Source organism: Zea mays, chromosome 1 (genome assembly GCF_902167145.1).
Source record: "Zea mays cultivar B73 chromosome 1, Zm-B73-REFERENCE-NAM-5.0, whole genome shotgun sequence".
In the NCBI taxonomy this organism is placed as follows: domain Eukaryota; kingdom Viridiplantae; phylum Streptophyta; class Magnoliopsida; order Poales; family Poaceae; genus Zea; species Zea mays.
Genome location: NC_050096.1, coordinates 1921493 through 1937191, shown reverse-complemented (window position 1 = coordinate 1937191; position 15699 = coordinate 1921493). Strand labels below are relative to the sequence as shown.

Genomic DNA, 15699 nt, shown 5'->3' with positions numbered 1-15699 from the left:
GGCTCAAACAAATTCGATTCTGCAGATCCACTTACATGACAAGATGAAGGTATTTCCTTTGACACTTACAAATCGTCAGGTTCAAAGACACATTAAAAGAAACACAACTTCCTTATCAAAAAATGTCTAAATGTACAGTTGATTGGATTTTGTTAATCAAAGCATTATAGTGCCCCTATGTTTTAATACCTACAAACATAATTCTCTAATAGTTGATTATTACATAACTTTGCGTCTCACCGCATGCAAACTGTAATGTCATCGAAAGGATGTTTTTTCTATTAGAGAAGATTAACTGATTTGCTTTGAGAAATAAATTCTTCAGCAAATCGACACCTAGATATAGAAAGAAAGTATATATATAATATTTTAATTGACTAGAAATTTAAAAAGGTTGAGCAGTTACGATAAATTAAAAACAACTTAAGTCTGTGTAACATTAGATTGGGGTAAAAAACATTTGTCTTGCAATCTACATCCTTAAATGCAGATATTTTCATTTATACTGTTAATGTTATAATATTCTCTTCCTGCAATTAGTGCATAGTTTTTATTATTTTTTATATAACATTAACAGTGTGTTTGGAACTTCTTATACCTCATATTTTATGGTACATGCTGCTGAAAGCATCCTCTTCCGGAATCCTCCTCCACGCGGCCTGTCGTTTCCTCGTTACAACTAATGGGTTGCATCAGACAGGACCTATTCACAGCGTATATGCCAACGGCATCCTTTCTGTTTTGTTCTCATTTGACTTCTTTGATGATGACGAGACGGTTATCGTCCCCCTTCTGGTCGAATCGTGTACCATAGTGGCCTGTTTCACTATTCCGCTTTCCCTATTTTTGCACTCCTATATCTTTTATTTTTGTTTATAGGGCCAGCAACTTTAGTTTGCTGCTAAATTTCATCTGCGTCTGTTTGGTCGATGGGCAGGTTCGGTGGAGATCGCCGCCGTTGACGTTTCGATCGCCATATTTAACCAGCTCTCCAAGGTCTGCATCTACCCTTTTGGAACTTCTTATACCTCATATTTAAAAGATCCAAAATTTCTTTGTTGTACAGGAACACCATAATCAATGCGAACCGTTGCCCGCACATGGATATGAGATGGTAATTTCGTTGACTGTACTTCAAACTGAAGTTGCGGATAGGTTATTGTAATATATGACATCTATCTGTTGTACAATGCCCATGCCCTTACAGCTATTCTCCTAGAATATTCGCAACAACGGTCTATTCCTTTTGCCTATATATATATACACCTCAAGGTCTGGTGCTTCCAAGGCAGTAGAATGTTAAAAACAATTATTAAGGTGGTGGACATAATCCAGCTGAAGACATGTTCGACTATTGTCATTTTCACATATTTTTATAATAATAATGTTTACTGTTTCGATATTCATCTAACCATGCATATTACTGATCGTGAAATACAATAATTTAGGTTTGGTTGTCCCTTCTCTACCTAGAAGTATTCTAGAATCAAATTTTACAACGCGCGCAGGGCGCGCACCATTCACTAGTATGGAATAGATGAGAAAGAGGTCAGAGACTCAACCCTATATCATGTGTCTCGTGTGTTTCCTCTGTCGTGCTTACGTAAAAGGGGACAGATCCTATACAGCTTCTTGCGTCTCTACTGCTGACGGGAGGGAAGTGAGCGGATCTGGTGATCCGTGGTAACGTAGTTCTCAACATACTATACCCATGAACGTTGTGCGGGTACAACATTGATTGTTGCCATGTCTCGGGCTGTAGTTGTAGTCGTAAGCATTATAAAGTACGTGTATCTACACCGTAGTCAGTGGCCACTGTAGCATGCATGATATATCCTTACAATTATATAACTCAGTACCGCCATATGAGTTTGTAAGCTTAGCCTGCACACACATCTATACATCCAATATAAAGAGAGAGCGTAGCATATTACACTCAGGTGGTATGAACCTTGTGAAATTTTTGTTTGCCCCAGACTTATGCCACTCTTTTTTATCTCTGATTTCTTCTGGTACTTACCTTGACGTGCAAAACTAGCATGTTGAAATAAATTAATTAAATTAGAAATTTTCTAACCCTACCGCTGTACAATAAAAATATGTTTTAATATGTATGTCGTCCTCGCACAGCTTGTGCCGCTGCCGTCGTGGTTGTCCTTGGGCCTCCACCTGCTACCATGATGTTATTGGGCCTCCGCCTACATACCATTCCATGCTCGCTGCCACTGTTTGTTGTTGGGTTAGCTAGCTGGATTGTCGGATTTCATTTTGTTGGCAGGTGGGTGAGGGCATGGGCTCTGGGCCATGAGGAGGAGAAGAACAATTTTTTTAAAAAAAAAAATTGACGTACCATCCGCTTTGTAATGATGGTATTTGATAGAAAAACAACAAGTCGAGCTTTCATCCATCTATCGGGTCACATGGGCTACCCCCATCTTCTTATGAATGATCCGAAAAAGATCATCATCATCATTTTTTTATTGGCCTCTTTTGCTTGTTGTGTTGTTCGTGTAGGGACAGCTGTTTTGTTTTTTATCTCTATGTCACACAACTTAGTCGTAGTAAGCTCCATGTGATGATAGGCGTGCTACACGGGCGGCAGCCTGGCTCACCTTTAGGGCAGGATAAAATGACCGTGGCTCGTCGACTTCTTTTGATTCGTGGTCAGCTTAGATCGAATCGAATTGGGTCGTTTGAATTTGACCTAACATTCTAGCTCGTTTCCTTAACCAGCTTGGTTTGTTAACGAGTCAGCTCACGAGCTAAACGAGCTATATCACGTTTCAGGAAAACGAAACTCGTACATAGTTTCGTACGTGTAAGGATGTGCTTGCATTGGCTGCTTTGCTTTGCTTAGCTTTCCTCGGATGGTAATAAGTGTCGTGTGTGTATTTATGTATATATAGGACAACACTATTTGTCATTCTAGGTGATGATCACCCACCCTGAAATAACTTAATAATCATTAAGTTATTAATATTTTTTGTAAAGCATTTGTTAAGTTATTCTAGGGTGGATGATTATCACCTAGATTGACGAATAACATATATATAATTATCAAGGTTATATTTATAATTATTTATAGAATTATATAGAAAGATATACTTTATTAAAGCTATATTATTTTTTGTGCGACGTATAATCTACTATGAATTAATGGTTTGGTTACATGGATTTGGAGAAAATCTATGGAAGGAAATCATTTACGATTATCTTTGAATAGCAACTGATTTTCTTTTATGGATCGTCGCCAAATTTCTTGTCATCAAACCAAGCCTTACAGAGAGACAAACTATGAATGTGTGCAGGCATGGTGTATGTTCGTACTTGGTACAGTAGTACATACTCTTGCATCATAGTATAATTATATTCTTTAAGCTTAATTGAGAGGTCAGAGTGCAGAAAAATGGATTCAGGCCGACGACGACTCAGCCGATTCGGTGGGTAAGATATTTTCCATGAGGAGGATCGGCGACGATTCGACGGACGGGAAGCTGATGGATGTGAGCCACAAGATGGCCTTCACTAGCTTCCAACATACGTATGCATGCATGCATGCAGCACTAGGCTCGGCTCGAGTAGTGTTGTGTGTGCCAGTGCCAGCTATACAAGGGAAGGGATGAGATGAGAGGAGGAATGGAGGACGACCAAGTGAGGTGACTGGTGAACTCTCTACCACTTGTTGCCATGCACTAGCTAGCATGACCTCCCTATATATATATAGCTAGCTAGCTAGCTAGGCATCAACAACAGCCCTACAACTTACTGCTTGCTCTAGCTAGCTAGCTGCTCCTGGCCCATATCCACTAGGAGTACACAAGTAGGCTAGCAGCAATGGCCTCGGTGACGAGGTTCCCGGCCGTGGCCCTCGTCCTGCTGCTCGCCGCCAGCGCCTTCCTGGCCAGCGAGGTGGCGGCGTGCGGCGGCTGCCCGAAACCAACTCCTCCTCCATCGCCACCGCCGCCGTCGCCCACCAGCACGCCGTGCCCTCCGCCGCCGTCCAGCTCCGGCGGCAAGTGCCCCAAGAACGCGCTGAAACTGGGCGTGTGCGCCAACGTGCTGGGCCTCGTCAAGGTGTCCATCGGCAAGGTGCCCACCGACTCGTGCTGCCCACTGCTGGACGGGCTCGCCGACCTAGAGGCCGCCGTCTGCCTCTGCACCGCGCTCAAGGCCAACGTGCTCGGCATCAACCTCGACGTCCCCGTCAAGCTCACCCTGCTCCTCAACTACTGCGGCAAGAGCGTCCCTCAGGGCTTCCTGTGCGCCTAATATATATACTAGTGGCTAGTTCGTCACTAGCTTCACAGTTGCCATATGCATATTTGTGATTCTTCTTCTTTCCTTCTAGTTCACCACTGTATGTACGTGCCTCCTCCGGATGTTTTCTTTGGTATTGCCTTCTCTTCTACTCTTCTCCTAACTTGCTTGCATTATACATTGCGTGAGCATGATAATATATAAATCATTGGGTGTAAAGCAAAGCAGAAACATATCCGGTGCATATGAATCTTTGGTATACATATGCTACATATAAACTAACAAAATTTATAAAAAAAATTATAAAAAAACATACATATTCTTTCTATACTAAGCCTATATATATATATATATATATATATATATATATATATATATATATATATATATATATATATATATATATATATATATATATATATATATATATATATATATAAATTCAAGTTCAAACTCGTTATGTTTTAGTTGTAATAAAAAAGAGAACGTTTTAATTTAAACTTGTCAAACATTTTATCTTTTTTATTACGTTTAAAGTATAACAAATTTGAACTTAAAGTATTGTATATAATTAGAGTAAGATAAAAAAAAATATATGTATACATTTTTCATTTTTTTGTAAAATTTATTAGTTCATGTGCACACCTGGGTGATCTGTCCCCAAAGCGAATGCATGTTTCGTCGACGACACGTACATACACCGAGTACCGATGAACATCTGCTAGTTTCATCGAATTTGAGGATATATATATATATATATATATATATATATATATATATATATATATATATATATATATATATATATATATATATATATATATATATATATATATATATAGACACACACACACAAACAACACACTCTCACCAGTATATATATATATATGTTCCTCAATCCGGACATTGAAACAATTCTCTTAGGGTATGGATTCCTCTATCTACCAAATCAACCCTAAATCTAGAGCCCTTTTTGACAGGACTCCGGCTTATTTAAAAATAGTTCTGGCTATGGTTTCTCTGAACTCATTGGTTTATCGAGAGGAGAGAGATCCATTTTGTAATTGGTTTGGCAAAACATCTTCTCTTGTGTTTCATTCGAATGATGTATAAGAAAAGGTGTAGATAGGACCCGGTAGAAGCCTTCTACCGAGGTTTTTGGTGCTTTGGCTCCAACAAGAAAACGGCTCCAGTTCTTGGAGGGCACTTAACGAGAAACTATTTGTTGACCATTTGGTAGGACTTTATAAACTAAAGCCAAAGCCGTCTAAATAGCCATGCCAAATAAAAGGGACATCTATATGCATGTACATGAATTGCGCAACCGTATAAGATGTACATGTATGCGTACTGACATACTGTACGTAGGTAGAAAAAAAAGGAAGACTAGCTAACTTTTGTTGAAATAAAGTAGGTTGAAAAGGTAGGTATATAGCTAGCGAAGGATGACGACAGTCGTATGCGGATGGAGAGGGGGGAGGTACAGTTGCTCGTGCTGCTATGCTTTCTTATTCTATGCATGCATTATGGACCGATCACTGGTCACGGATTGCAAATTATGGGCGCGCAAGCCAACAAAACCCTAGGGTTCACGGGCCGGGCATATACCTAGCTACAAAACAAACGTCAGCCTCACCTTTCCAGACGATATCGATGAATGGTCAGCCTGGCCTCCGATCCTGACCAGACGATGCACCCTCTCGATCAGCTCTCCCAGCTGTAGCTAAACCATGGGCGGCCAGCGTACGTGCACACCCGTACGTTCCTCATCTCTCGATCCTGTACGTGTTATTGTGTGCAACTCTCTCTGTCTGTCTCTCTCTCTCTCTAGAAAACATCATGCATGCATGATATAGTTTTTCACGTGATAATAATAAACAGTACGTTGAGAAATTAGCTAAAGAGATGAGCACGTTGGTGCCCTAGCCTGCACGTATCGATCCATCCATCCATCATTTCTCTGTCTACCAGCTTGCATTGGCCCGCAGTCCATCGTCAAACATTCCAAGGACGATTGGCCGGCCGTGCACCCATATATCTTTTTTTCTTTTCTTTTCTTTTCTTTCATGTAGAAAGAAGAACGAAACCCATATATTACTGTCCATTTTGTTGCTGTGAGCAGGACCGAGCATGCATGCAAAAAAAAAAAAAATAATATTACGTGTGCTGTTGTTGGGAAAAGAAATTCTGTATATCTCAGATGCAAATACCCTATTTTAGTAATTTATTTTTCTTTTATTTTTATGGAACAAGTGTTGAATGTGAGGAGCTATAAAAGAGATTCTTTATTTGCATCCCGGATGCAAAGGATTTTTGTTTCCTGTTGTTGTTACGTTGCATCGATCGACCATGCAGGTATATATACGGTGTTCTCGTTCTTATGCATTCATTTATCCTGCATGCATATGGTTTTTTTTTTTATTCCGTTATTAGTACGAAGATTTCGGCCACCACTGAAACTTCTTTAGATATTTTTAGAGACTTACATATGCATGAAAACAAAAATATCACCATCTAAAAAATAGATTTAAACAAATACTTACTAGTATGATTTATATCCATTGTGTTGAAAAATATAACATAAACAATAAAAACATATAGTCCAAAGTTCACATGCATGCATTATTAGTGTGTATAAAATTTACGATTTTTCTTTCGGCCAACACGGAAAAATAATTCAGCGAGATGTCGCTAAAAATCTGAACCATGAATGTGCATGCATCAGGCCAAATACAAACATTCAGGTCACACACGTACTGTAATAATAATGATATTTATAACAGAGACAGGATCATCGAAAACACACACAACAACAACAACATGTGATGGACGACGAGATGCATTGCATGCATGGACATATATAATACTACACCATATATATCAGAAGCACTGGAAGCCCGATGGGACGCGCCTGCCGCAGTAGTTGACGAGGAGGCTGAGGTTGATGGGCAGGTTGAGGTTGATGCCCAGGACGTTGGCCCTGAGGACGGTGCAGAGGCACACCGCCGCCTCCAGGTCCGCCAGCCCCTGGATCAGCGTGCAGCACGGCGTCCTGGGCGGCGTCCCCAGGGTCGCGTTGATCAGCCCGTTCAGCAAGTTGGCGCACACGCCCAGCTTCAGCGCGTCCACGGGGCAACGACCGCTCGTCCCACCGCCGCCGCCGCCGCCACCACCAGATCCTCCTCCGCCTCCACCACCGCTGCCGCCGCCTCCACCACTGCTGCCGCCCCCACCAGATCCTCCGCCTCCACTCCCACCCCCACCGCTCCCACCACCCGATCCACCCCCTCCACTCCCACCCCCACCGCTTCCACCACCACCACCACCAGATCCTCCACCGCCACCGCCGCCTGGACTAGGGCAGGATCCGCCGCACCTGCAGCCGCATGCGTCGGCGAAGGCGAAGAAGAGGAGGTTGAGGGCCAGCAGAGTGGCCACTTTCTTCGCCATGGTACTACGTACTGTACGCAGCACAGCGGTAGCTAGATCGCTAGCGTACCTGCAGACCAGACTGCAGGTACCTAGTGCGTGTGCCTCTCTGATCTGCTGCGTGTAACTGTCACTGCAACTTGTGATCAGGTCGCAGCTTGCTTGGGGTGCTATTTATAGGCGGGGCGGGGCGGGGAAACAAAGCCCTAGTAATTAATAACGATCCATGATTAGTACGTACACCTACGTACTGTTCATTATATATATAGCTAGGGAGGAAGGCTAGATCGACGACGACCTTGGTACCTAGCAGCTAGTTGACTGTATTGTACGTAGTACTAGTATGTACATGTCCGGATGGTACAAAGCTAGCTAGCTAGGCAGTGGAGTGCTAGTGCGTGGTGTCGGCCGGCGTCACCTAGCTAGCTACAACATCCATCGTTCCTCTACTCTAGAAAGGTGAAAAGAAAAGCTAGCTAGCAGCTGTCACGAGGAAAGGAGACAACGGGCAGGGGTGGGCTTTGGAAGAGCTTGCGTCTGTGTGGTGTCACGGTATAGTGGTTTCGAAAAGACGGGCGTACTGCATGCTATGCAATCGCCATGGATGGCTACAATGCTCACTCATCCATCCTTCACTTTTTAGTTAGGAGTAGCTTGCTGCTTGTAGTAACTGCTGTATATGCATGGTACGTACGACTGTAAAAGATTGAGAGGAGGGGGAAGCAGAGTTTTAAAAAATGAGCATCCATATCCGTCAGCCGCTGCAAATCGATCGTCCCCTCTTTAGTTGATCCATCAGCCTACACGACGATCGAGAGGTCAACGTAGTACGTGGTGGACAGCTGGTGTCTGCGTGCATGCATGATCGGCGGTGCTTATATATTAGTATATACGTAGTATACACACATATGCACGTACGTAGAACTCCAGGCGCGCGCGTGTATATATATATATATATGGAAGAGGTAATGGAAGCCCTGGTCTTTCGTTAGTGGGTGAAGCCCTAGCCAGGAGGCCGATCAGGTCACGTTCGGCCCACTGGACGCCAGCTTGCGTCAGCCATGCATAGGATAGCCACGTATCCCGGCTGAGACGCGACATGCGATATACGCACGCATAAATATATGTACAAATGTGCATAACTCATGCATAAATGGAATCTTTTATGCCACGAATCACGGGAACGAATATTTGCATGTGCTTGCCGGTTACGACTGCATAACGTTGTGATACATGATAGCGTAAACCATGCAAACATTTAAAATCTCCCACCGGTTTTGAGATAAGGAAAGACGTGCTCTTCGTGCGCGTAAATAAAGGCGCAGTTACGGGAGGAAACAAATACGCACGCATAAATATATGTAGTAATGTGCATAAATCATGCATAGAAGGGATATTTTGTACCTTGACTCACGGAAACGAATATTACCATGTGCACACCGTTTACGACTGCATAACGATGTGTAACATGATAGCATAAACCATGCATTATATAAATCTTGACCGGTTTGATATAAGGAAAGACGTGCTGCATAATCGCGTAAATAAAGGGACAGTTACGGTTCGAGGAGCATTAGTAGAAGGAAATAAATTTTAATTTACAGTCGCAGTTCGCGGGTTCTGCTCGGGCGGATTCCAGCGTAAAACGTGAGCTAAAACATCGTAAATGAGTACGAAATTTAGCGTAAATCATATATCTGTTTTGTAACAGCAAACGAAGCCCAAAATTACGGCGTGAAAATCGCGTGCACCCAATCGTGCGCGGGTTCTGGCTAGGGCAGATTCCGGCGTAAAACGTGAGCTAAAACATCGTAAATGAATACGAAATTTAGCGTACATCATCAATCTATTTCGTAACAACGAATGTGACCTAAATTACAAGGTCAAAATCGCGCTCCGATCATGCTCGAGTTCTAGGTCAGGTGGATTTAAGCGTAAGACGTGATCCGAAACAGCGTAAATGGATACAGATTTTAGCGTAAATCAATGATCTGTTTTAAAATGACGAATGTGACACTTGCTTTTTAGTGGAAGCGTAAAATGTAATAAGAAAGAACCCAAGACAAAATCTTTTTTTGCCGACCTATACATGCGACATGGGGGTGAATTAATAACTGAACGAATCCAAGACAAGAAAGAAAACGATGAAGCCATTTGCTGTTCCTGAATCTTGATCCGTCACGCTCACGCTCGGCCATGGAACTGAGGTAAGAAGAGTAGCCACTAGACAATACAGAGGGCACGGCGGTCAGAAGAACAAGAACTTGGACTTGGAGATGCATCTGAAGGGGAGCACAGTGCTGTTGGGCCAGAAGAAGCGGAGCTGGCACGCCAGGCGCGTCCACTGGTCGACGCCGATGATCCCCGCGACCTTCCATCGCGTCCGGGCCTCCCCATCCACCCGGAACGGCACCACGCCGTCGCGGAGCGCGGCCTCCATGGCGGCGCTGCCGGCGTCGCCCAGCGGGGCACCCTGCGCGCGCGCCACGTACGCCAGCGGGAGGACGCCCTTGGCGGGCACGCGGAACGGGTAGGCGCGGAGCACCGCCAGCCTGCCCGCACCGCCACGTACGGCACGCGGGGCTGCAGCAGCAGCACCACCACAAGGACAACCACGGCGCCCAACAGCACCACGACCGCAAGCACCATGAACAGCACCACCGCCGCCCACTCCGCCGCGCCCGACCGGTGCCTCCTGAAGTTGTACCGCCGCGGACGCTGAGGCTCCTCCTCGTGCCCCCTCCACGACCGCCAATCCGCCGGCTGGAGAGCGCCGCGGCGGTCGGGGCTCTCCTGCTCACGGGCGCCTGCTCGCACGCCCGATGGAACCGCCGCCGCCGCTAAAACCTAATCCCTGGCGGCGTGGGGGTGTTTTTATAGTGACGGCGTGGGACTGGATAATTGTGAGCGCGTGGGCAGGATCGTGGGCCTGATTCACGTAATATGCGCAGACTATATTTGCATAAACTGATACACACATCAGCATAACTCGTATTATAATTTAGCGTAGGCACAGGTAGGTACAATAAGCCCAGGGCTCCGGTGCGGTCTGCACACCTGGTCAGGGCTTCCTGTAGTTAAATAGAGCCCAGGGTTCTAAATACTATATATATATATATATAACGAACTAGGGCTTCCATTAGGACCGGGAAGCCCCAGCCAATTAGACGGATCCGGGCAGCGCACATGTTTGCTCGTCGGTTTCCTGGTCTGGTTGAACCACAGCGTAAATCATAAGCCAACAAAACGTAAACGCGTTTGTATTTTAGCGTAAAAGGTATACGCGATAAATTCGCGAACCATAACTGAAGGTTCCCGAAAATATTGCATGGCATGCACGTAAGCAGAAATGCGAGGCATAAATATGTATACAAAATTGCGTAACTGAGTACATATATTTGAGTAAATACAAAATTGTTTCAACAAACCAAGATAAATTCTCTCGTGTTGTTATCACGTGTCCAAGATTATCTTCGGGCATGCAGGAACAAACTTTATAGACCGTAAATAACCTCAACAAATAGCGTAAACATGGTACACGAGATTGGCCAGAGCAGGGCATATAAGAAAGGTAACTGTCGGCACATTGTATTGCATTGTTGACCATGGCTGACGGCAGAGAAGAAGAAACTGGCGATGATTGTTCTGCGTCATTGCACAGAGCTGCATCAGATACATTAACATTTGTATAATTACTTTGATTCATAAAATAATCAGTCAAATATGATGGCCGGCTTGCAGACACATGCAGTGGTCTACCAGCATCGCCCACCCTAATACTTGTATCTCCAAACTGTGATGCAAGTCCACGGAGAAATATTGTAACACCACCTGCAGAATTACGAGCGCCAGGGGTCAATGATGACAATACAATGGAAATTGAAACAATGGGAGCAGCAAATCAAATGGTGCCTATGAGGACCATTAGTGATCATGAATAAGATACACCTAATATCCTACGAAGTCATGTAAGTTATTTATCTTTGATTATGTCTATTATACAATTTAATCAAACAGATACATCATGACATTAAGAGTATAACTAATATAATAATAATTGTATTTATGATTATGTTAATTCACAGCCTGAAAGTATTGATCCAAGCATGGTGCCTAGGATCGGTATGACATTTGAAAATGTCGATGAGGCATACAATTTTTACAGTCGTTACGCATATGAGGTTGGTTTTCCACTTAAAAAGTATAGGGAGAGAAAGAACTGTAAGTGGTTAAATTGTTCAATGGAGGGTAGAAATACGGAAAGGTTAGCTAGTAATCCAAGAATCCGTAATACATCATCGAGGAGAACACAATGCAAGGCTGGTATGAAACTAAAAAAATCTATGATGACTCAAAAGAAAATATTGTAGCCGTATGAATCGATCTGGTACACTTAGAACATAATCATGATTTCATTAAGAAGGATACTGTAAAGAAACACCTACAATGCAACAAGACTCATGATCCTGAGTACATGGAGTTTCTAAGTTCAATGCAGCAAAGCAGAATCCCGCAACACTGTATCATGGACTTCGTGTCTGAGATGCATGGTGGTCCTGAAAACGTACCAATTACAGCAAAGGACATTGCTAATTTGTAAGAAATGTTTTCTTTATGAATTTATTATATAAAATTTAAAATCAATGTCAAGTTAATGAGTAATAATTACAAATTTTTTGAACAGGAAACAGGCGAAGCAACGAGAAAAGAATGCCAATGTTGTGTCTAAGCTTTTGGCTTTTTTCATTATGCAAAAGGGATAATCCACAATTTTTCTCTGATTTCCTGTTAGACAACGAAGGAAAAATATTGAGTATTTTTTGTCTCATGCTAGTCAGCAAGGAGAATATGTTGATTTTGGGGATGCAGTTACATTTGATACAACTCATAAGACTAATTTGTATGGAAAACCCCTAGGAATGTTTGTTGGTGCAAACCACCACCTACAATGCACAGTGTTTGGGTTCTCATTGTTGGGAGATGAAACTGTTGAAACATTCGAGTGTGTGTTTAATGCATTCAAGACATGCATGGGACTGAAGGACCAAGAGTAATGTTGATAGGTATGATTTATGTATAGATAATAACTATGAACTCGAAGTACATGGAGTATAAATTCAATATCTTGTGCATATTTACAATGCATGTGAGTCATGTTTTGTTATGTACCATACATTGTTTACATAAAAATAACCATCTAATAATGTCTCACAATGTATATTTACAGATCAAGACCCTGCAATGCCAGTGGCATTACGTCGGGTCTTCCCAGACACAGTCCACAGGTTGTGTCTATGGCATGTGCAAAATAGGTACATGCCATTTCTAAATGAGTTGTATGCACGTTATGCTGACGCAGATTTTAAGACAAAATTCCAGTCTATAGTACATCATCCATTGACTGAAATAGAGTTTGAGACTGCATGGACAATGTTGATTGATGAATTCAACCTGCATGAAGATGGCACTCTTAGAAAATTATATGAAATGCGTAAGGAATGGATTCTTGTTTTTTTCAAACATGACTATTGTGGGCTTATGGTGTCTACGCAACGTAGCGAGAGCTTGAACAAACTCGTGAAGAGCGCTCATGTCGATTCAAACACCCCACTTCATGAGTTTGCGAAGCAATTGTTGAAACTACTGCATAGCAGGAAGATGCAAGAAGGAAAGGATACACTAGGTTGTATGGTATGTAATATTATTTATGCATTATACTGTTTAGTAGGCTCGCAACATGTATCTAATTATTACATATGCTGGGTCAAAAAGATACCACAACACTATATATGTTCGAAATTAGGGTTGCAAGGGCATACACAAGGGTTGTGATGAATAGGTTCGATGAGTCAATAAAATACGCTACTGCATATAGGATATCACTTGATCCAGATGGAGGCACAAATGATTGGTTGGTGCAGCATATATCGAGATCGAAAAGAATCGTGTGGGGGCAACACCAATTCAGAGTGAAGGCGAATGTAGAGGCAGGAAAGTTTAAATGTGAATGCAAATAGTGGGAACACAGAGGTAAGCAAGAGTTAAGATATAACGTCATATTATTTATACGCTAATAATTAAAGGTGAATGTGAAATGTTGCACCCTTGTCTAATGTAGGCCTATTTTGTGTGCATCTTATCCGAACATTCATGCACATTCAGCTAGAAAGGATACCTAAGGAATACATTCTACAGCGTTACACATACTCAGCTAGGCAAGATGTGGTATTTTCAAGAGATGACAGGAAAATGAGTGGAAAGGATGGAGAAACAAAATCATATAGGCAAAAAATGTTGCTTAAAAAGGCAATGAAGGTGGTAAACCATGCTAGTATGTCAAAGGCAGGGAGTGATACGGCCTTGAACATAATGGATGAACTATTGGAGATGCTTGGGCGTTTAGAGCCAGATATAGGATGTGAACATGCTGGTGGTGCAAGTACTGGAGAGGGCAACCATGTGGGTGTTGTTTTATATAAAATTGTTGTACATTTTATTCAGAACTTAATTATTGCTAATTGTAAAAATTAAACGTTCCAGGGCGAAGAGGATGCTGTTGGAAACGATGAAGGTGAACATGTATCGCAATGTGATAACGAGGAGCATGTGGCAGTACATTCACGACAACAGGTAATATTATGGCAAAAAACAATGGAATTTATGTATAATGCAAACACATGGGATGATTTATACATTATTTGTAATATTGACTATAATGCACTAATGAGTAGGATGGAAGCATAAATATTGATGCACATCATCAATCTGAATTGCAAATGACGCTTGTTAGAAATGATGATTGTGAAGGGACACAATATGGGGATGTTAGAAAGGTTTGAATTTTAAATTTATTAAATTGCATATATTCTGTATATTTAATGTTCGTAAATATTTATAATCTGACATCATAACATTTGTCCCTATAAATACTTCTTTGTATGGCATGTAGAGACTGGAAAATGATGTAGATGGCATAAGCTTAGTGCGTCCAAATATTGCAAGGCCAAAGGGAAGGACGATAAAAACTAGTGAACAAAGAGTTGTGAAACTTGGTGCGAAAGGAGAAAAGAAGACTCGAAAGTGCCAAAAATGTGGCATTGCTGATGGACACAATAGTCGCACCTACCTGTCTATAGAGGAAAATAGGGTTAAACTGGCTAGCCTTGCTGATAGAAAAAGAGGACGACCGCATGGGTCTAGAAACAAGAATTCAACAATGGCCCCGCAGTGGAATGAGACATCCACATCAAAAAAAAGCATAAACATATTGATTCTGGAGAACATGGTTCGGATGACGATAATTTGACATGATTGTACAACATTTATACAGAAATATTTGATGATATTGAAATGTTATGATCATGATACTATTTGATGAATATGAATAGTTACGTTAAAAGCTCACTGTATGGATTATATCTATTAATGTAACGTAATTATTTCTTATGAGCTATGCTAATGTTGGGTTTGTTTGGTCATATAATCAGATATTCACTACATCACATACAATATTTATATTGAAAAAATTAAACAGCCGGCGTACTGAAGTCAATATGTATGTACTGGCGCATAGCGTAAAAAACTGAATGAAAAGGCGTAACCCGTTACAGATATTTGCATAATCAAGACAGAGCAGAACTGAAAAAGTGTACATAACTTAACATTAAAAGGTAGCGCATTGGCACTAAATATATAGGCGCATACCGTAAATAACTATATAAAAAGACGTAAACCAGTTCAGTTATATGCATAATCACGCCATAGCAGAACTGAGGGACGTACATAACTGAACAAAAACAGCCGATGCATTTGAAGTACTAGGTATATGCTGCAAATATCGTAAAAACTACATAAAAAATCATAAACCATTGAAGATAGATGCATAATCACGCCAGAACACAAATGATAAATTGCATAACTAGCATATATAAATATGTCCATCTAAAACATATCTGGAACCACATATCTAGGAGTTTGCTAAGAGCGCATATGGACAAAAGTGTTATCTGAATG

At 41.9% G+C, this 15699-nt stretch overlaps 2 protein-coding genes across 2 annotated transcripts; one reads left to right on the top strand and one right to left on the bottom strand.

Moving 5' to 3' along the window:
* The first annotated feature begins 3742 nt into the window (after window positions 1-3742).
* On the top strand, window positions 3743-4472 carry LOC100285831 (cortical cell-delineating protein). Its single transcript, NM_001158721.2, has one exon. The coding sequence runs from the start codon at window positions 3835-3837 to the stop codon at window positions 4267-4269; it is 435 nt and encodes a 144-aa protein (NP_001152193.1). The 5' UTR covers window positions 3743-3834; the 3' UTR covers window positions 4270-4472.
* A 2560-nt stretch (window positions 4473-7032) lies between these two features.
* On the bottom strand, window positions 7033-7810 carry LOC107546763 (extensin-like protein). Its single transcript, NM_001322805.1, has one exon. It carries the CDS (start codon window positions 7705-7707, stop codon window positions 7138-7140), a length of 570 nt encoding a protein of 189 aa, NP_001309734.1. The 5' UTR covers window positions 7708-7810; the 3' UTR covers window positions 7033-7137.
* Window positions 7811-15699: the final 7889 nt, after the last annotated feature.

Coding starts and splice junctions, on each gene's coding strand:
- LOC100285831 (NM_001158721.2), top strand. CDS start 3,835: ATGGCCTCGGTGACGAGGTTCCCGGCCGTGGCCCTCGTCCTGCTGCTC.
- LOC107546763 (NM_001322805.1), bottom strand. CDS start 7,707: ATGGCGAAGAAAGTGGCCACTCTGCTGGCCCTCAACCTCCTCTTCTTC.